Below are 22,855 nucleotides of genomic sequence, written 5' to 3'. Positions count from 1 at the left end.
GGCACCCAAATTAGCGACAGAGACAGTGAAATCCGTGATCGGAATTTGCCCTCGAGGAGGTATCGTGGAGGGTAAGGAGCTTTTACCTCCCCTCGTCTTTCCCTTCCTTTTGGGCATAGTTTAAAAAGGAAAAAAGAAGAATTTAAAGTAAGACCATCCGAGGTAGGATTATCATGTCTTAACCTGATGCCATCTTGGATCAGTCTCTACAAGCATAATCTTAATCCTTTTCTGTATGCGGATGATGTCACCATTTACATACCGTTCAACTCTAATCCAACAGAAATCACTGTTGCAATAAAGACTAGTTTAAACTTAATGGATGCCTGGGCATCGGCATTCAAACTCAAACTAAACTCACGGCCTTATTCTCTCTTCTCATCACAAAACAAACCTCCCTTGATCCATAAAAACCCCGGAACATACTCTCCCAATATCAGACAAACTGAAGATCCTTGGAATTACTATTGATACCAACCTAACCCTGGAGAGCCAAGCCTCTGCCACCACAAAGAAAATGTTCCATGCAATGTGGAAACTCAAACGGATCAAACAATTCTTCCCAAGGGAAACTTTCCGTAACATAATTCAAACAATGGTACTATTACATGTGGACTACTGTAACGCCGTATATGCAGGATGCAAAGAACAGATCTTAAGGAAACTCCAGACCGTGTAGAACATGGCAGCTAGACTCATTTTCGGAAAGACAAGATTCGAAAGTGCTAAACCCCTACGCGAAATACTGCACTGGCTACTAATCAAGGAACTAGAATAGCCTTCAAAATTTGCACTCTGATCCACAAAACAATCCATGGTCTGGCCCCAACCTACATGACTGAACTTATCAACTTACCAACTAGAATCATCATTGAATCATCAAGAACGTTTCTAAAGCTGCATTACCCAAACTGTAAAGGACTAAAATACAAATCAACATATGCATCCAGCTTTTCCTACATTTGCACCCAGCTCTGGAACGCATTACCTAGAAACATTAGAACTATGAACACCCATCTAAAATTCCGAAAAGACCTCAAGACTCACCTCTTCCAGAAAGCCTACCCAGCAGACCCGAACTAATTCATGAACAATGCATTACATCTATCGAACTAAGAAATGAACAATACCCCTTCCACATAATCCTATTACTTCAAACTGTATGAATTTTACCACTCCAGTTGTAATTAAGTGTACTTCTACCTTTATCCTACTCTGTGTTGCTCACTAGAAGCTGAAGTCCCATCCCTGGAGACTTATCAGTTTCATTGGGATTACTTCTCTCTATATACTACTATATATTCATCCCAGAGTTGTATTCTCTTTTCCGGAACCTTATCAGCTTCCTTGCACCTACTGTTGTTCTATTTTCCACTCTGTATATATTCCCGGAGTTGGTACTCTCCTCTCCGGAACCTGTAAGCCACATTGAGCCTACTGCTATGCGGGAAAATGTGGGATACAAATGTAATAAATAAATAAAATGTTTACACAAATAAATGCTAGAAGTTATTCTATAAAGTATATAACCAATGTCACTTAGGGGGTAATTCGATATAGATCACCTAATGTTAGCCACTAGGACAATGTGCGCTAAGAATGAATTCTATAAGGGCAGTTGTGTGTGCCTCCACCAAGTCTGCGTTTATTTGTCTAACTTTGGACACAAGCGCTTAAGTGAGCTCAATGGCTGGCATACATGTTCGCACCTAACTGTAGGCAGTTAGGCGTGTAAATGCCAGTATTCTATATAGCACAGCATGGACAGGCCATGTCTGCAACTTAGAGGAAACTATTATGTTGCTTGATGCACTTAAGTGCACCAGCTTACACCAGCTGTTGACCTGTCATTAGTGGGTGCGCCTAAATTATGCACCAGTATTCTGTAATGGCTTAAGTGGGCCCGAGTGCTGTTACAGAACGGGCACTAAGCATGCCCCATTTTAGCACCAAGTTACAGAATTGCTTCCTTACCTCCTTATATTCAGCCGGCCGCAGGCAGTGCTTTGACTGACCACTGGCAGCGTTCAACCCGGATATTCGATGCCAAGCCGTTCCCAGTGACTGCATTGAATATCCGGGTTTTTCAATGCTGGCTAGCGCATGACTGGTTAAGTCGATATTCAGACTTAACCAGTCATGGCTTAATGAGCCAAGATAGGCCTGCTTTTTATATGGCCTTATTTGGCTGCTAAGCCTCGCCGGTTAAGATTCAAATATCGAGACTTAACCAGTCACGCCCCTGGAATGCTCCCTACATCGTCGACTTTATTTTCAGTGGTAACCGGGCATTTTCAGAAGTGATAACCAGTTGAATGCCACTGAAAGTGACTGGTTATCCATCAAGACGCAAATTAGCTGGTCGACAGCCATTCCCAGTCGGTTAACTCATGCTAAATATCAACCATTTAGTGTAGACCATCTATAGTAGCTATAACATTCTGGTTAGTGCAATAAAATGTCCCCAGCATGCCCTGTAGATGTGTGGCTAAAACTGATAAACGAAATTTGCAAAGGTCTAAAGCATGACAGCATCTACATCAGAGTCAGAAGCACACAAGTAGGCGATACTGCTCATGGAACAATGGAAGTTATCATGCTGTCCATTAGCAAGCACAATGAGCTCTACATGCTCCTACCTCGTCACAGGCTGCACAGCGAGGCTTCAGACATTCCGCATGGTGTCTGCCACAGTAGATCTTTCCATCTTGGTAAAAGTAGATAAGGTCGACTAGTAACTCATTGCACACGGAGCACACAAAACACTGTGGATGCCAACAAATTCCATGTCCCGCTCTTGAGGCAAATACAGCCATATCTCCTCCATTGATTTGGCCCCCGCACTGTTATATATAAAATGAAAAAAAAAACAGAAATTTTTTTTCATACAGTACATATATTTATCTTTTAGATGACATAAAATAGCATTAAGGGTTGTTAAAAAAATGGTTTCAAAAAGAGCCCCCAGAACAGAGGAGGGAGGAAGGATCCACCTCACAAGATCCAGGAGTGGTTGCAAGTTGGCCCCTTGCTTCCTGGGTTCTTCATACTTTACGAATTGCCTGGAAAGAAATTACAGCCTTGCCTCCCTTCTAAATACAAAAATAAAATCTGATACTATTTTTGTTTCTTGAAAACACAGAACCGGTTAGCCCCTGTGCTATCCGCTGCATGCAATGTGAGCAGTCCCACTGTGAATAATTTAAGAGCTGTGACATTGGTGCAGGCCCCATCATCACCCGCAATGTCAGCTCCCACCTATCCAACAAACCCCACCCCCGATGTCAGTTTCCATCTCCCCTGAACAGACTCCGCCCTGATTCAACAAACCCTCCCTCTGACATTACAATCCTGAACCTCCAGAATCCCTACCTTCCCCTCCACTCCAACCCCACCCCGGGACCTACTCATGGTCATCAATGGTAGTTCAGCGGATCCTAGGCAGCAGCGGTCACCCACCTCTGCCGCCTGAATTGGCACCATCCTCCAAAATAGTGCCTCTGCCCCCTAGCGGTACTCTTGCGAAACATGTTAAGGGGTGGAAACTGACATCTGTAGGTGGGGGGGGGGGGGGGGTCAGGGTCTGTTGGGGGGGATGGGAGCTGATATCAGGGATGTCAGGGGCATGATGGATGTCAGGTACAAGGCCAAAGGGGCCGTGATCCTCCACTATTTTTTCAGTGGCCACCCCACTGCTGGTAGCACAGCCGCACTTAATATCTCCTCTTGAAGTGGGGGTAAGTTAAGTTGCATTATTGGCAGCCTTGACAGCTAGTGCATGATACCGACCCATACACTTGCTGTCACAGCCAGCCACACCTCCACCCACCAATGTCGCACCAAGATCCTGCCCACTCTATTGTGCAAAGGCTGCTTTTTCAGTGCAGGTCTGTGCTACTGTCTACTGTGCTAAAAACCTCATTTTAGCTGCACAATATAGCTTAGCAAAAGAGCCTCTATGGGTCTTTATAAAACTGCCCACAGGAATCATAGTTAAATAGAAAATTATGCCAAAATCTATCCCAAACACATATACACCCAAACTGTAGAAAAGTGCATGCATATTTTTACATGTTGGGTAATGTTATGAGGCTTTTTGTGTGTTTATACAGTTATGTATGCTGAAAAATGCCAGGAGGGAATTCTACAGGCATAAAAGAGAAGTTTATGGGTGGAAACATCTTGTTATCTGTAATACATGTGGTAAAAGCCTGTGTGTCATGACCTCGACAATCAGAGGTGCTTCCTGGGATGAAGTCAGAGCTGGGGATTGGACTTTCACACATACCTTTTGACAGGGCCGCTGGGGGGGGGGGGGGGGGGGGGCAAAATTCCCCCAAGTCCGTCCTCCAAGGACGGCTGGGTGCCAGCGATCAAAACAGACTGTTCTGCTGGCCACTGGTCCTTCTTTCTGCTGCGTCCTGCTTGTGCGGAAACAGGAAGTTACTTCACAGGAGGCAGGAAGAAGGACCTATAGCTACTCTCTCTCATTCACTGCTGCACGAGGGGGCGGCAGGGGGAGCAGCAATGATGGGGCAGCAGCGGCGGTGGGGAGGGGCTGTGGCAGGGCCCTGAAGATTGTTTGCTTCGGGCCCAGCTTTGTCTCTCGGCAGCCCTGCCTTTTCATTTTCAAAGTATTCAGGTAATTTTGTTTTTACACTTGTGTGTGTGTTGAACAGCACTGTAAGTGTGTGCGTGTGGTGGGGCAATTTTCAAAGAGAAACAACGAGGGGTATTCTAAAAATGGTGCTCAAATTTTCATCGGCAATAAGCGTGATTCTATACAGAGTGCACACCCTTTATATAATTGCGCTTAGCGCCGATTCCTGTACATAACTTTGGATGCCAGACTTACACCTAGTCTAAACTTAATCCTAGTCTAAATGTTGGTGCCCAAGTTACTTGCGCTAAAGCAGTATTCTGTACCAATGCACGTCACTTTTCAGTAAGTAGTCCCCCCACCCGCATGGCCACAAAGTAAGAGCAATCTTACCGTATGGTCATGTCTTTATTTGGCCTTTTTACCCGCTGCGGTAAATAGGGCCTCAGCATGCAGCAACAATGGCCCCTGCCGCTAGCGCAGGGCTCTTTTTACCGCAGCTTGGTAAAAGGACCCCTTATTTCATTTATATCCCACATTAGCTAACAACTTATTGTAATTAACAGTACAAAAAGTGATGCGGGATAATATACATTAAGTAAATGAGGGCCGAGTATTACAATATGTAGTATGGAAATGAATGCTAGATGCAAAAAGGTAACAATTTATAGTCATCCATGTATAATAACAATTAGAATGGGACTGAGAAATTGGAATACTTGTACAATAAAGGGTTTAAATTAATTGTGAACATCTGTGAGAAATTGTTTGAACAGAGAGGCTTTAAGGTATTTCCAAAAAATCAAATAATTAGGTTCTCATCTGATGAGTTTCGGGAGGGAATTCCACCATCTGGTACAGAGGTGAGGGAATCCTGACATGCAGATTGACTTGTAGATCACATTTTTGCAGCTGGGATAGTGGAGGGTTAGGTAATCTCTTGAACCAGGGAGAGCGTTGCAAAGGGGGAAAATCAATTAAAGGTTGCATATAATCAGGGGTTAAGCTATATATAACAGACACACCCCTGATCACACCCCCCTTTTCAGTTGCGCAACTTAGAAATGTCACACAGAACTTTATAGAATGCGCACAGAAGGATGTGCGCGTAAATTCTAATTAGTGCCAACAATTGCTCATTAGTGGTCAATTATCAGCGCTGATCGGCTTGTTAACCAATCAAGCTGTGCGCAAAATCCAGCAGTGTGCACAGAATTACATGCCCATCTTTGGGGGTATGCATATACTTGCCTCACAAGTTAGGTGGTCTGTTACGAAATTACCCTCAGGTCATTTTAGAAACATTTACACATGCAAACAGTGGCATTTTACACATGAAACTTGCCCAATGTGTAAATAGTGATTGCAGAAAGCTGTTATTTACACATGTGGATGCCCAGGATGGAGAGATTAAGGAGTGTGTTGTGAGCATGGCTTGACTGTTTTCTCTCTTCTTTGAGTGACAGGATCTGAACTCCATCACTCCCCTTCTAACTCTTTGCTTGTGCCCTCTGACTCACTGTTTGTTTGTGCAGCTGCACAAGCACAATGAAACACATGTACAGATGGACCAACAGACACAGCCTTAACAACAGGCTCTCTCATTTTCATTTGTGAAGTGCCTCTAAAAACAGGAACCCATAAATAGCAGCTCCTTGTAACACTGTGGTGCTAACAACAACAGCAAAAAAAGGCTGACATAATCATCTCCCTAAAAAACTCTTCAAAAAAAGTGTTTTAACAAAGTGCATTAATATAAAACAAAAATCTGATTCATAGGACTTTGACCATTAGACATCTATAACATGGCTAAAGTTCCCTTGGCTGTTCTAATTCTCTCTCATCATGTCTCGTTACATAACAGCAGGCTATTTTGTACATGCTTTTTATTAGTGTTTTATGTAATTGATCTGATGTAATTGTTTATTCTTGATGTGTTTCAAGTACCCAACTATCCACCCCCCTGTTCCCCCAGGATCCAGCTGAAGGAGGCTTTTGTCCTTATCGTAAAGTAAATACAGAAATGAACAGAGCTGCTTTGACTCCACTCCAAAGAAAGCTTGTGATGACTCTTCTGTGAAACTGAGCCACATGGCCCCCTCTTAGCTAAGAGCCGGAGTTGTTGAAGCCTTTCTAGCTTGTGTAAAACCCTCATTCTTCCTGCAGAAAACACAGCCCATCAGATAGAATATTCACTTTGATGGCGTAAGTGGTAGAAGCATGAGGGAGAGGCTGGAGTAGGCCTAGTGGTTAAGGCAACAGCATCAGAACCTGTGGAAGTGGATTCAGTTCCCACTGTAACCCCTTATGACCTTGGGCAAGGTACAAAATAAGTATCTGCATATAATATTTATTTATTAGGATTTATTTACCGCCTTTTTGAAGGAATTCACTCAAGGCGGTGTACCGTAAGCCTCTTTGATTGTATCTACAAAAAAGGCAGTATATCAAGTCCCATCTACTTTTCTTTGTATATATCAGCACAGTAGGATAACAGGCATGAGCTACATTGATTGAAAATTTCAATGTAATGTTGTTTCGGAAACAACACTTGGAACTACTGAAATATCTTTGATCATTTATATTACTTCATCTCTCACTGAAGCATTTTAGCACATTGCTGGTCCCAAAATTTTCTAAGTTTCATACATTATGAAAACTGCATGCATTCTTATGACAGAATATGCATTAAAAGAAAATAAATGATATACTGTGGAAAATGAAACGATATCAACATTATGGAAGCTAAATGGGGTTTAAAAAAGGATTGGACGGCTTCTTAAAGGAAAAGTCCATAGACTATTACCATTATTAAATTGGACTTGGGGAAAATCCACTATTTCTGGGTTAAGCAGTATAAAATGTTTTGTACTTTTTGGGGATCTTGCCAGGTATTTGTGACCTGGATTGGCCACTGTTGGAAACAGGATGCTGGGCTTGATGGACCTTTGGTCTGTCCCAGTATGGCAACACTTATGTGCTTGGGATTCTGAATGGAATCTTGCTGCTCTTTGAGATTCTAAATGGAATGTCGCTACTCTTTGGGGTTCTATATGGAAAGTCGCTACTCTTTGGGGTTCTATATGGAAAGTCGCTATTCTTTGGGGTTCTATATGGAAAGTCGCTATTCTTTGGGTTCTGCCAGGTACTTGGGACCTGGATTGGCCACTGTTGGAAACAGGATGCTGGGCTTGATGGACCTTTGGTCTGTCCCAGTATGGCACTACTTATGTACTTATAACTTGTTGGGTCCTTTGGTTTTTTCATGCCCATAACGGGGTTATAAGTCATTTTCACATGTATATGCCATTATACAAGCACAAGACGAAGGCGCCAGATGGCAGAAGAGAGCGACACTATTGGGAGGCAGGTAGAGAAAAGGCCATGTGAAGCTCCAATGGGTAGAGTGTGCCTAACATTGATGAGTAAGCATGCATGCAAATGCGCGTCAATGTGACCATGCAGGCACATGCGACCCAATGGAGCTTCACGGGGCCTTTTCTCTACCCATTTCTCAAGAGTGCCACATCCTTCAGGTGAGCCAATTCAAATTTTCTCTTGGTTATGGGGCCGCAAAATGGACTACCAGGGCCGTATGCGGCCTGCAGGTCGTGTGTTGAGAGACCGCCGCTATAAAGGAAAGTAGATGCCTTTCTTTACAGAACAGGCTCCGTGTAGGTGCCTTCTTGGGAACTAAAACCCAGGGATCCCGAAGCCCCATCAGCTGAAGAGCTCCTTGAAGGCCTCATGAACTTTCTCCCCTGCTGTTTGACAGTATGTGATAGCTTTAGTGAGCATCCGCCGGGTGCCGGCATCAGGCTCACTAACGCTGCTGCTGACTGCTGAGCTGTGGGGGAGAAAGTTCAGAACGCCTTCAAGGAGCTCTTCAGCTGCAAGATTCCCGTTAGGTCAGGAATTGAGTATTTCAAGTTGAGCTGGGCTGAGGAGCTGCCCAGAAGAACTGAGTATTTCAAGTTGAGCTAGGGTGAGGAGCGGCCGAGAAGAACTGAGTATTTCAAGTTGAACTGGGGAGAGCAGCTGCTGAGAAGACTTTGTGCCCACCCAAAATTGGAGGTCTGGCTACACCACTGCTTCAAGAATGGAAGCAAAGTGATGGGCACAAGCTCTTGAAGGTTAATTTAGAAAATGAAGACATAACCCCAGATTCTATAAACTTGTGCACCCACATTTATGCTTACTGTGCAAATTTGTGCATACAAGTTATAGAATAAGGGCAGTTGTACATGCAACTTAAATTAATAATTGGCTGTTAATTGGAGTTAACAGCAATAATTTGCACCAATTAACATTTATGCACTCATCTGCCCTTAGTTGCTAAACTAGAAGTTGCACGTGCTGATTCCATTGCGTTCAACTTCTAAAGGAGTGAGGCCATGGGATGGGCATGACGCATCAGGGGTTGGTCTAGGGTGTTAGGCATACAGGTTATAAACATTTTTCCCTCCAAGCTGTGCAGGAGTCCTCCAATTGCATTGCTGCCAGTAGGGGGTGGTGCGTCAACATTGTGTTTTCAATTGCTACAGACAGGCAGGTTCCCGGGAGTCCTGCAGAGCTTGCCTGTACCTCACTATTGAAAATGTGATAGTGAAACAGCGTCACCCACTGGCAGAACTATAGGTGGAGGACTCCCGCTCAGCTTAGAGGGGACAGCGGTTATATAACACTAGGAGTTACAAGCTTAACTACCAACAGCCTTTGATATGGTATAAGTACTCGTGTCTAAAATTAAGCGCGAAATTACGGAAGTATTCTATAATGGCAGTTCCGTGCGGAACTACCATTAGAGAATTCAAGCTTGGTGTGCATCATCCTGGTGCCTAAATTTTTGGGCTCTTTCTTGAATGTACCCTGCTCCCCAATTTTTTAAAATAATGCTGAGGATTAAATACTAGGACTAGGGGGCAGGCAATGAAACTATTAAGTAATACATTTAAAACAAATCATTGAAAATATTTCTTCACTCAACATGTAATTAAACTCTGGAATTCATTGCCAGAGAATGTGGTAAAAGCAGTTAGCTTAGCAGGGTTTAAAAAAGGTTTGGATAACTTCCTAAAAGAAAAGTCCATAAGCCATAATTAAGATGGACTTGGGGAAAATCCACTGCTGATTTCTAGGATACAACAAAAACTGGACAAAGTTCACGTATTGCAATAGAACCATAAACGGCTAGGGAGGTTATCTCATAACGTCAGAAGTATCCGTGTGTGCCAACTGTTGTTCTGGCTCACCGGTCTGTATGTATTTGTAATCATTGAACACCTCCAGCCAACCAATGGTACCCGCTAGTACTCATATGTGAAAAAAAATTGCCTATATATTGTTCATTAATTTCAGGAAAAAGGCACAACAATGTCCGTGGGTACCATTGTTCAAAAATTCAAAAATTAAACATTATTGCAATTAATAGGCAAGTAATGCACAAAATCAACTTAAGTAAATGAGCAAGTAATGCACAAAATCAACTTAGCTTGTAAGCTCCCAGCGCTGTCTAATAACTTCAACGGCTGGAGCTCATCGGGTTTCAGTTTAGGTTAGTGAAACCTCTTTAGGCAACTCCGGTAATCTGATAAGCCCGACAGGACCCTGTTTCGCGGTCTCTTGCTTTGTCAAGGGCATATAGGTAGCAGCCTGAGTTGTTGTTGAACAATGGTACCCACGGACATTGTTGTGCCTTTTTCCTGAAATTAATGAACAATATATAGGCAATTTTTTTTCACATATGAGTACTAGCGGGTACCATTGGTTGGCTGGAGGTGTTCAATGATTACAAATACATACAGACCGGTGAGCCAGAACAACAGTTGGCACACACGGATACTTCTGACGTTATGAGATAACCTCCCTAGCCGTTTATGGTTCTATTGCAATACGTGAACTTTGTCCAGTTTTTGTTGTGTGTTTTTTACAAATTTTTGTTGGACTAAGTTTAGCCATTATTTATTCTTTGTTGTTAGATTTCTAGGATAAGCAGCACAAAATCTATTTAACTGTTTTGGGATCTTGCCAGGTACTTGTAACCTGGATTGGCCACTGTTGGAAACAGGATACTGGGCTTGATAGACCTTTGGCCTGTCCCAGTATGGCAACATTTATTTTCTTATGCACAAGACAGAAAGATCAAGAAATAGTACACAAAAGTCTATTTTGTTAGATAAGCTTTTTATCTGATTTTCATAAACATTATTTAATATGGGAAAAATGTCCAGCAGATGAAAAGGGAACATTGTCTGCAAGCAGCGCAGAGTGTTACCATTTACCTGTTCACAAATTGCTCCAGTCATTGTCACAGGGAAAGGCCGAACATTGCCTCTACCTAAACTTTCTCTTTTTCTTTGGTTGCTAAAGAGTTTTAATTCTCTTTTCTCTTCCTCGTCCAATGAATTACAATATCGTACCTATAACAAATGAAAAGATGTTTTACACAATTAGAAAGAGTTTTATTCTTATCTTAGAACATGATTTAAATCCAAAGTAAAAGGGGGGTCTTTTACTGAGGCACACTAATAGATTTAGCAAACGCTAATCGTTAGTGTATGCAAATTCTGTTAGTGCACTTTAGTAAAAGGACCCCTAAGTGAATTGGTGCCAGAGGAAAATATACTAATAACACCTTCATGCTAAGGTTTTGCATGCATGCATAAGTGAAAAAAATATGTTTTACATTTATAGTAGGTTGAGACTACCATGGCATGCTCATGAAGTATATGGCAAATCTCAAAAAGGCAAAAATAACCTGAAACCTAAAACGATTTATAGGCAGAAACACTGTGCCAGGAGAAAAAAGATCTCAGTGCCAAAGAGCACTTTGCATTTGATTTCTCACTACTAGAGCTCAGCTGAATCAGTCACAGATCTAAAAATACTCCCTGCTTTTTTATTTTACCGGTCTTTTAATCCAAATATTTAAAGCTCTGGAACTTGTTGCCTGAGGAGATGGTAAAAGCAGCTAGCAGATCTGGGTTTAAAAAAAGGTTTCTACAAGTTCCTGGAGGAAAGTCCATAAACTGCTATTAAGATAGACATGGGGAAAATCACTACTTATCCCTGAGATGAGTAGCACGGAAATCTTGCTACTCTTTGGGATTCCGGAATCTTGCTATTACTGGGTATTCTGGAAATTTTCTACTCTTTGGGATTCTGGAATCTTGCTACTTTTTGGGATTCTGGAATCTTGCTATTACAGGGGATTCTGGAATTTTTCTACTCTTTGGCATTCTGGAATCTTGCTACTCTTAGGGATTCTGGAATCTTGCTACTCTTTGGGATTCTGGAATCTTGCTACTCTTTGGGATTCTGCCAGGTACTTGTGACCTGGATTGGTCATTGCTGGAAGCAGGATATTGAGCTGGATTCATCATCGATCTGACTCAGTATGGCTATTCTTATGTTCTTAGCTTCAGAATGCTGTCCAGGATCCTGAATGGTATTCTGAAGTTAAGTACACTTTATTAAAAGATCGATAAAACAGAAAAGCAAGGATTTTTTTTTTTTTTAGATCCATGAGTGATTAAGCTGAGCTCTAGCATTGAGAAATCACAATTAAAATCACTTGTAGCTTGGGAAGCTAGTATTTAAATGGTTAGCAGTGATATTCTGCCTGCTAACATCTTGATTCTATAAAAGTTGACAAAAACTGTGTGTGCAAATTTAGGCATGCCCCTGATTTGCGTGTGCAATTTAATAGAATAACGAGCCAATTAGTGCTAATTGGCTGTTTAACAAGCAATTATTGGCACTAATTAGATTTAATCAGGATTTACATGCATAAATTTAGGTGCAAGGTCTGTGCCTAAAATTTACGCGTGGCCTGAAAAAGGGGGTGCGGAAATGGGAGGGTCACGGGCGTTTCGGGGTGGAACGAGTGGGTCGTGGTTTTGATTTATGTGCATAATTATAGAAAAATAGTGCTCTGCGTATACATTTAGGCACAGGCATTTGCACTATATTTTCGTTGGTAGAAATGGCGGTGCCTAAATGTATGCGTGACCTCTCTGCTATTAGATCCATAATAGCGCCCTTGTTTGCTCCAGCCCCATGATCACAGCCAGCGAGCGCGTGAAAAATGAGCTCGCCAGCTCTGACTGCAAACGCACGCTAATCAGGGAATTATATATTCTTCCTCAATGATCAGCAGGCAACACGCCAAACAAGGATGCTGCTGCTGTGGCAAACCCTATGCCAGCTCGGAGCTGGCATTAGGGTTTGCAGAGCATTGGTGAGAAATGGGGAGCCTTGTCCAGCATGTGTCTACATCCTAGTAGGCCTCCCCATACTACCCTGGGCTAAGAAGCCTCCCAAACTCCCTCTGACAGAAGCCCCGGAGGTTTAATGGCCCCCCCCCAAACCTCACTGCCCCTCTACCTCGAAGAGACAGAGGAGGGAGTAGCACTCCCTCCTCCTTCCAGCACCATCTCCAAAATGGTGGCACCATCTCCAAAATGGTGGCACCCTGCACTGCTCAGTGCATCTGCGGATGCACTGGGAGGGGCTTCTCTGGCATGTAAGGGAGAAACTTGCATGCCATAGCAGACATATGTTAAATGATTTTCTACCACTTACCTCATTGTCATGAGGTGGCAGCTGGTGTAAAAGTTGTTTTATTCTAGATTTTTCTCCTGGACTATTCACATAGGGCACCTTGTCATCTGGGAGGCAGCTGTAATACTGGTGAACCTAAAAAACAAACAAAAAAAAGGCTACATATACCTGGGTCTCATTTCTATACTCACAAACCATGAAACTCTACAGAAGAGGCATATGGGTAATACAAACAGCAGTTGGTATTTTTTCTAAATGCCGGCTAATGCAGCTGAAATAAATCAAGATGTTCAGCCAGCAGGTAGTGTCCTATTGTGGATTAAAAACTGGTTAAAATGTTAGAAAAACAGACAGCAGGGTTAAATGATCAGTCAATGGAGAAGGGTAGATAGTGGGGTTCCGCAAGGGTCTGTGCTGGGACTGCTGCTTTTTAACATATTTATACATGTTCTAGAAATAGGAATAACTAGTGAGGTAATAAAATTTGATGATGACACAAAATTATTCAAACTTTTGAAATCGCAAGAGAATTGTGAAAAATTGCAAGAGGACCTTACAAGACTGGGAGCCTGGTTATCCAAATGGCAGATGACATTTAATGTGAGCAAGTGCAAAGTGATGCATGTGAGAAAGAAGAACCCAAACTATAGCCACGTGATGTAAGGTTCTACATTAGGAGTCACCGACCAGTAAAAGGATCTAGATATTATCCTTGATGATACTTTGAAACCCTCTGTTCAGTGTGCAGCGGCGGCTAAGAAAGTGAATAGAATGTTAGGTATTATTAGGAAAGGAATGGAAAGCAAAAATGAGAATGTTATAATGCCTTTGTATCACTCCCAGGTGCGACTGCACCTCGAATACTGTGTGCAATTCTGGTCACCGCATCTCCAAATTGAAGATATAGTGGAATTAGAAAACATACAAAGAAGGGTGAAAAAAATGATAAAGAGGATAGGATGACTTCCCTATGAGGAAAGGCTAAAGCAGCTAGGGCTCTTCAGTTGGAGAAGAGATAGCTGAGAGGAGATATGATAGAAGTCTATAAAATAATGAGTGGAATGGAATGGGTGGTCGTGAATCGCTTGTTTACTCTTTCCAAAAATACTAGGACTAGGGGCATGCAATGAAGCTATTTAAGTACTACATTTAAAACAAATCAGAGAAAATATTTCCTCACTCAATGAGTAATTAAACTCTAGAATTTTGTTGGCAGAGAATGTAGTAAGCAGTTAACTTAGCAGAGTCTAAAAAAGGTTTGGATAACTTCCCAAAACAAAAGTCCATAAGCCATTATTAAGATGGACTTGGGGAAAAATGCACTACTTATTTCTAGGGTAAGTAGCCTAAAATCCAGTTTACTGTTTTGGGATCTTGCCAGGTACTGGAAACCTGGATATTTCACTGTTGGAAACAGGATACTGGGCTTGATGGACCTTTGGTCTGTCCCAGTACGGCAACACTTGTGTTCTTATGTATTACAACGGATGTGTTTTTAAGGGGGATTGAGTCAAGCTGAGTTTTACCTTTTCCCTCCTAAGTCTCCACCATTTCAGCATGTTTCCCTTGACTCAGAGGATATGTCAGCACCTGCCTATGCTTCAGATGCTGCCGCTGCTCCCTGGCACTCAACATGCTGTCTCTGCCTCCACCTACACCAAAACACCCGGCAGCTTTTCTGTAGCAATTTGCGAAAAATGATTAACAGATGAAATCTGTTGAAAAGCTTGTTTTTGACAATCTTAAAGGGCATCAGCTCAATTCACCCAAATTATTTCTACCTTCTGGAGGGTGAGGGGTGGGGAAAAAAAGACCCTCAAATAACAGCTGTCATAACAGCAGATACTTGGTATAACAATATTTAGTATAACCTGAATAAGGATAGGGGATGCACCATTGAATCTACCTAATTATACTGATTTACTTAAACAAATACATCTATATGTTATTGGTTTGCAAGTGAATATATTTACTCATTCTTCCTTGTGTCATAAACCCACTTCACCATTTCTTCAATGCAGTAATTCTGCTTCACCATTTTTTTCAATGAAGCAGTGGTGTAGCCAAAAGTGGGATCGAATGAGCAAGGGCCCACCCATTTTGGTCTCAAGCCCACTCACAATTAGTACACATCTGCTGTGGCTGACAGGGATCCCTCAGCCCCACCTGCTGAAGACCTCCTCCTCCAGCAGAGAGAACAATTTCCAAAGCAGTGTTCCCAAGCCGCTTGCTGCCACAATCATTCCAACCCCATCCCCCCCCCCCCCCCCCCAAAAAAAAAACACACTCAGTTTTCAAGCACTGCCATGGACTGCTAAGCTTGAAAGGAATTTTGATTGCTGGAAGAGGAGGCCTTCAGCTGGTGGGGCTTGGGAATCCCCACCACTTCAAGTATTTACATTTTGAATTGGGGAATGCTGGGAAGGGACAGAGGGCAGGGGTAGTGAACAAATTCTGTGTCTACCCATTTGGGTTCAGGCCCACTCAAAATTAGTTGTCTGGCTACAACACCACTGCAATGAAGTGATCCAAAATTATGCATGTATGAAAACAGGAAAGGCAGCCAAAACATACACCCTTCGATATTCAGCCAGCGGCAGACAGTGCGGTTGGCTGCCACTGCAAGCGCTGACTCCAGACATTCAATGGTGATCGGCATTGAATATCTAGTTTCAGTTTTGTCTGCGGCAACACAACCGATTAAACTGATATTCAGCGCTAACTGGTTGAGGGGCCCTTTACTAAGCCATGGTATAAAGTGGCCTGCAGTAGTGTAGGCGCGGGTATTGGGCGCACACCGGTCCAGTTTTTACCGCATCTACGAAAAATGGCTTTTTTTAAAAATGACATCTGAAAGGGCCTGTAGTAAAAATGAAACCAGCGTGTGCCTGAAACTGGCCTGAGTCCTTAATGCCACCCACTGATGTAGCGGTAAAGGCTCATGCGCTACACACGTGGTGACCGGTCGGTGCACGTCAAGTACCGATTACTGTCGGAACGGCGTGCGTAGGAGGAAATAAATAATTGATCCACGCATTATGGGCATGCCAAATCTGAAATTACCGCCAGGAGGGAGCGCTGGCCTGGCGATAGTCTCATTTGGGCGCACGCTGCATGCGCGTAGAGCCTACCACAGCTTAGTTAATTTTTCAACAATTTTTATTGATGGATCAACTCACAATACATAACCAAAAACCACACTGTACAGAATAGTACTCTAGTATTCATAAATACACAAAAAGAATCAAAAAGAGAACATGTACCATCAAGTATTTTTCATTTGTCCCCCCTCCCCCCCAACCATTACTCTTCCCCCCAAATTGTGCAAAGTGGAGAGGTATAGTATCAGAGGTCCTTTGTGTCATAATTGTGCACAGGCCCTTTTTCAGAAGTTTAAGCCCCTGGACTCCCCGCACCCCAACCAATCCAGCTGCACCTTGTAACTTAGTATAATTTGGTACATCGGAGAAGGAATCCTTGTTCTTGTGGTCCCTCCCCCAGCTTGCGGCCTTAGTAAGAACCGGGTTCAACTTAGTAACATATAAAAAGGTCAAACTGTTCAACAACCATTGTTACCTTTCAACAATGTTTTATGGGTGGCATGTCAGGAAATACATATTCCCTTATTAAATACCCCTGACTCAACTACGTAACTTGTCCACCATGGTATAAAAATATAACACTGCATCAGCAGATGTTTCCCCCTTAGAGCCCCCAACTTACCCCGCTGTTATTAATCTAAAACCTATATCATGAACCTCACTTCTCTTACCCACCCTAACCTCCCACCCCCTCCCCCCCCCCCCTCCTACCATAAGAGTCACTCCTGCTTACCGCAGCTTAGTTAAAGGGCGCTTAAGTGCTTAGTGTTGAAAGATAGGCAGACCTATCTTAACCACTAAACTTAGCTAGTTAGCACTGACTATTCACGCTTAACCGGCTATCTAATGCTCAATATTAACAGTTAGCCAGCTAAGCACTATTTAACCGGCCAGGAGCCGTTCCTAGCCAGTTAAATAGCGCTAAATATTGGAACCATGCTCTTTTTTTAGAAGGCAATTTTTAAACAACATGTTCACAAAGTCATTGGGTTCTTTAACTGAAAAACTTTGCATCATTTCTCAAAATACGTGCAAGCTATCCTTTGAGAACTGTCCCAGGCTAAAGTACCTACGGAGATTTCCACCTACTTTTTCTCTGCAGGAACTATGTGGGGTCGCATTCCCCAGCCTAATCTCACCCCAGGAACATTTCTGCTGTGGGCATCCACAGAGAGAGCAGGTGATTTTCATTTAATTGCTTTTGAAAATTGTCCTTCTCATCTATCGGATAACAGTCCTTATTTTAGATAGTTGCTAAATTTTCCAATGCAAAAGTCACTGGTGAAGAGTCAGTCCACAGCCCTTTAAAAAAACACTTTGGCATATCTCAAAGACTAGAATCTCATCAACCACTGCCTTATTCTAATCTGCCTCTAGGTTTTCCTTAAAATGCACCTTTATTCCCTCTATCTTTTTCATAAACTCTTTCAAATACTCATTTACATGCTGCAGTCTTTTTAGATGCATGCAAATGGTTTTCCACATGTTCACTTCTCATCTTCTTAAACAGAAAGACATATGTCTCTGTACTCCTAGAACTGCAGAAATATCGATGATTCATGAAGGCCTGTCATTCTGCTTATTTCCATCTGCATGTCTGATTTTCCCTCCATGATGCACATGTTAAGCAATGCACTGGGGATAAAACAATTCATTCTGGAGGTTATTTTATTAATACAATTATGGCGGGTTTCCCCAACATCTATAGAACTGCCTATCTGAAATGAGTATAGATTTGAAAGTGTTTTCTCAACCAAATTATTGATTTCTACTTTTCCTTTAATTACCCATTTTTCTCATTGATTATTACGGAGTTGGTATGTACAAATATTTTGGAAGCCATTCAAATGTGATAGTGGGGTGTCTGATGTATTTTTGGCTTCCTGCCCTTAGCTTAAGCTGCCATCACAGTTGAAGCATGATTACTTGCTTCCTTTTCCCTGTTCCAGAACTGATGACATCACGAGAGTGAAGGATAACAAGGGGCCCTCTTACATGCAAAGGAAGGATGCTCATACAATATCCCAGGCGTATGATGTATAAAAACATGTGCTTAGAAAACACAGTAGGGGGGCCGGAGGCTGTGGCTTGGGGACACCTGCTGCCAACTGCTAAGCTTGGAAGCGATTCTGGCTGCTGGACCAGTTGTGATTGGCGCCAAGCCAGAAGGGCAGTACATCAAGTGATGTAAATAAATAGTACCTGTTTTTATGCAATATGGTACTTATTTTAGAAGCACTATTTGGGTTTTAGAAGTACACATTCTGGCATTTCAACATGTATATTGCCTAAAAGTCTAAATCCTAATTTTAGAAAGTTGGAATACACAAGTCTAAAAATGAAAATCATGCATTTGGCAAGGAGGTGTGTTCTGGGTGGGACTAAGGCAGGGCTAAAAAATTAAGGGGGCAATTCTATAGCTGAGCACCACAATTTAGGCTTCGAGTGCTAATTTTATAATGGCATCTGGGCGCCAAAATTCTGTTCTAGAATACTAGTGTAAATTGATATCAATGCGCCTACAGGTGTAAATGCACGTGCCTAAACGCGACACTTTAGTGTGTAAATGTGGGTCCAGCCCATGCTTTATGCTAAGTTGCATGCATCATTTATGGAACAGCATTGATTACTCACCCAGCATTTACATTATTAAAGGGATGGAACACCTCTCATATGAGGAAAGGCTAAAGAGTTTAGAACTCTTCAGCTTGGAAAAGAGATAGCTGAGGTCTACAAAATACTTAGTGGTGTAGAATGAGTAGGAGTGAATCGATTTTTCACTCTTTCCAAAAGTACAAAGACTAGGGGACACGCAAGGAAGTCACATGGAAATACTTTTAAAACAAACAGGAGGAAATATTTTTTCACTCAATGAATAGAAAAGCTCTGCAACTCGTTGCCAGAGGATGTGGTATCAGCAGTTAGTGTATCTTGGTTTAAAAAAAAGGTTTGGACAAGTTCCTGGAGGAAAAGTCCATAGTCTGTTACTGAGATAGACATGGGGAAAGCCTCTGCTTGGAATGTTGTTACTCTTTGGAATTCTGGAATCTTGTTACTATTTGGGATTCTGTCAGGTACTTGTGACCTGGACTGGCCACTGCTAGAAGCAGGATACTGGGCTAGATAGACCATTTTTCTGACCCAGTATAGGCTCAGGAGTAATTTGAGGAAATTGTACTTTCTATATGTTCCTGACAGCTTGTGTATGCATCTTACAATGGTTGGTATTACCATGTGCCAGTTTACTTTGATTCAAGATGGTGCATCTGTCTGTACAAGTGATGGTAATCACAAAACTTTAAGCCACATTTCTTTGCAAATGAAATTACAAGAATAGAAAAGCCACACAAAAGAGTTAAGATGGCTTATCTAAAATATCTACTGTTGCATTAAAGCTCTGACTTACCACAAGATTCTTGCAACTTTCTTTCAATGTCAATCTCTTTCAGGTACAAAAACTTAGATTGTGAGCCCACTAGGAACAGAGAAAGTACCTGAATATAATATGTAAATCACTTTGGTTGTACCACAGAAAGGTGACATATCAAAAGCATTACCCATCTGCAGAGTTGAGAGGCATGACAGAGGAAGGGTAAGAGATTGAGAATCAGGTGAGAAGAAGGAGCCATGACTAATCAGATTATATTTTCTGTCAAGTAATTTATTTCAAAATGTGCACGACATACCCCTTATCATATTTAATATCAGGTCCAAATGCAGCAAATGTTGTTATATATGTTGTTAAATACAGAGCTCTGGATAAGGTTCTGTAATTTAAAGTCCTAACATACAATCAAAAATGCTCATCGTTGGGGTAAAATATGAAAACGCAGCCTATATTATTATAATAAACTAGATTCCATTGTTAGATGTGTTTTGACAAAGAGAAAGTGCTTATTATGAATCTGCTCTTCTTTTGGGGATTATACAATCACTGATTCTGCAGAAAAAGCAATGGGGTGAAGAAAAGCCCTGAAGTGTTCTTTTTTCTTTCTATGCTATGGACTTTCTAAGTTTATTTATTTATTAGGATTTACTTACTGCCTTTTTTTTTAATTTATTGAAGTCTTTATTAAGAATTGAGAGTATTGACATAGAAAGGTAAAGCACACCTAGCAATATCAGCAAAGTAACAACCAATTGTGCAACAGTACAAAATTTAACTTAAACTGGTGCTTAATAGACGTTATTCTAAACTCTCAAGATTAAAGCTACTGCTTTACATGTACCCCAAGAATTTTGAACAATGGTTTTCAATGTACCACCCCCCCAAAGAAAGCTAAACAAAAAGAAAGGGGGGTTACTACCTTTTTGAAGGAATTCAAGGTGGTTTACAGTAAGAATAAATCAAACATAAGCAATGAACAATTACAGCAGTAAAATATAGAAATTACAATAGAAAGTATGGCATAGTATACTACATTACAATGCCAACATAAAGCATGCACTGCCTCCACTGCATTCAAATCTCTCTCATGAATATTCATTGTGGATATCCTGAAAACCTGACTGGCTGAGGTGCTTCCAGGACCAGACTTGGGAACCACTGAGCTAAGCTTTTCCCAATGGCCAAAGATACAATCAAAAATAGGCTCACCAAGGGGCCCTTTAACTAAGCCGCGTAAGTGCGTCTACGCGCATCCAATGAGCGCAAATTTAGAGTTACCACCCGGCTACCATGTGGTTCTTGCAGTAATTTCATTTTTGGCGCTTGTCCGATACGCGTGTCTGAAAAATAATTTTGTATTTTCTGGTGCGCGTCCACTACGCACGCCAAGTGGCATTTTGCACGCGTAGGTCATTACCGCCCAGTTAACGCATGAGACCTTACCGCTAAGTCAATGGCTGGCAGTAAGGTCTCAGACCCAAAATGGACGGGCGCCAATTTTTATTTCGCTGCACGTCCATTTTCGGCAAAAATTTTAAAAAGGCATTTTTTTGCAGGCGTGCTGAAAAATGGATCTGCACGCACCCAAAACACGCGCCTACGCTACTGCAGGCCATTTTTCAGTGCACCTTAGTAAAAGGACCCTCAAGTCATATCCTACAATGAAAACTGGTTGTATATTAAAAGATTGTTTTCTACTTCAGAGCAGTGGCGTAGCTACATGGGGCCTGAGGGGGCCTGGGTCCCTGTAGATTTGGCCCTGGCCCCCCCTGCTGACGATCCCCTTGAACCCCCCTCCCGCCACCAACTCTCCCCCGCTGTTGCCGCCCACCCCGCTGCCGCATCAGATACCTTTTTTGCTGGCGGGGGTCCCCGAACCGCGCCAGCCGAAGAGAGTCTTCTTCAGCGCCTGAGTAGTGCCTTCGTTCAACAAAGTTCCTGCGATCAGCTGTTTCGATGCCTTACGTCCTGCACGGGGCTACATGCATGGTGCAGGACGTAAGGCGTCAAAACAGCTGATCGTAGGAACTTCGTTGAACGAAGGCGCTACTCCGGCGCTGAAGGAGACTCTTCGGCTGGTGGGGTTCGGGGACCCCCGCCAGCAAAATAGGTATGCGGCGGCGGGGCAGGCAGCAACGGCGGGGGAGAGTTGGTGGTGGGAGGGGTGTTCAAAGGGATCGTCGGCAGGCTGGCAGGGAGGTCCAATGTGGCGGCGACGGCTAAACAGTGCCCCCCCACCTCGGGCTCTGGCCCCCCCTCCCGGCGAGGTCTGGCTACGCCCCTGCTTCAGAGCACTACGTTTCAACCCAGAACACTGCACAGAGCGTTTCAATTTAGCCAACTGTCTGACTCCTCCAAATTGCAGATGTCTTTTACAAATAAGGCATTGGTGCACATCAGTTTCATTACAGCAACTGAAAACCGCATTTGTCGTTAACTCATTCATCATAACACAGCACAAAAGGTTTAGAAATAATCCTTCTGGTGAAACAGGGAAAGTTGCATCTCTCATTTATATAATACAAGCCGTAAAGCCCATTAAAACGGGCGACATTTTTGTTGTGAAAAATGTAATGAAATAGCCAAAGCAAGAAATGAGAGTGGATATCTACAGTACACTCTTATATACTATGACCCTCCTCTCTCCCTTGCCCCCCCTCCAGCCACCCATGCCCAGCGACTCTCCTCTCTCCCCTGCCCCCCTCCGGCCACCCAGGTTGTCCAGCAAATTCTTCGGGGCAGACAGGAAAAATCCCCAGTCTTGCCTGCCTGCCTGCCCGCTGCCGACACTGACTCTCCCCTGCTGCCGGATCGCTCTTCAAAATGGCCGCTGAGACTTCTGCTAAAGTCTTGGTAGCCATTTTGAAGAGCGATCCGGCAGCGGGGGAGAGTCAGCACCAGCAGCGGGCGGGCAGGTAGGCAGGCAGGCAGGCAAGACTGGGGTTGTTTCCTGCCTGCCCCGAAGAATTCGCTGGACAACCTGGGTTGCTGGGGGGGGGGGCAGGGGAGAGAGGAGGGTCACTGGACATGGGTGGCTGGAGGGGGCAGGGGAAAGAGGAGGGTCGCTGGACATGGGTGGCTGGAGGGGGAGCAGGGGAAAGAGAAGAGTCGCTGGACATGGGTGGCTGGAGGGGGAGCAGGGGAAAGAGAAGAGTCGCTGGACATGGGTGGCTGGAGGGGGCAGGGGAAAGAGGAGGGTCGCTG

The 22,855-nt window shown here is 43.0% G+C and overlaps 1 protein-coding gene across 1 annotated transcript in view; it reads right to left on the bottom strand.

Annotated features, from left to right (window-relative positions):
- PRICKLE2 (prickle planar cell polarity protein 2) overlaps positions 1–22,855 on the bottom strand; it is a 93,425-nt gene that overhangs the window by 58,471 nt on the left and 12,099 nt on the right. The window contains 3 exon segments of the mRNA XM_030206240.1: positions 2,640–2,843; positions 10,882–11,019; positions 13,184–13,297. Coding sequence (XP_030062100.1) covers positions 2,640–2,843; positions 10,882–11,019; positions 13,184–13,297 — 456 coding nt within the window.

The sequence above is a fragment of the Microcaecilia unicolor genome, chromosome 6 (assembly GCF_901765095.1).
Source record: "Microcaecilia unicolor chromosome 6, aMicUni1.1, whole genome shotgun sequence".
Taxonomy (NCBI): Eukaryota; Metazoa; Chordata; class Amphibia; order Gymnophiona; family Siphonopidae; genus Microcaecilia; species Microcaecilia unicolor.
The sequence above is the reverse complement of the archived record's forward strand: the minus strand, read 5'-3'. Positions and strand labels throughout refer to the sequence as shown.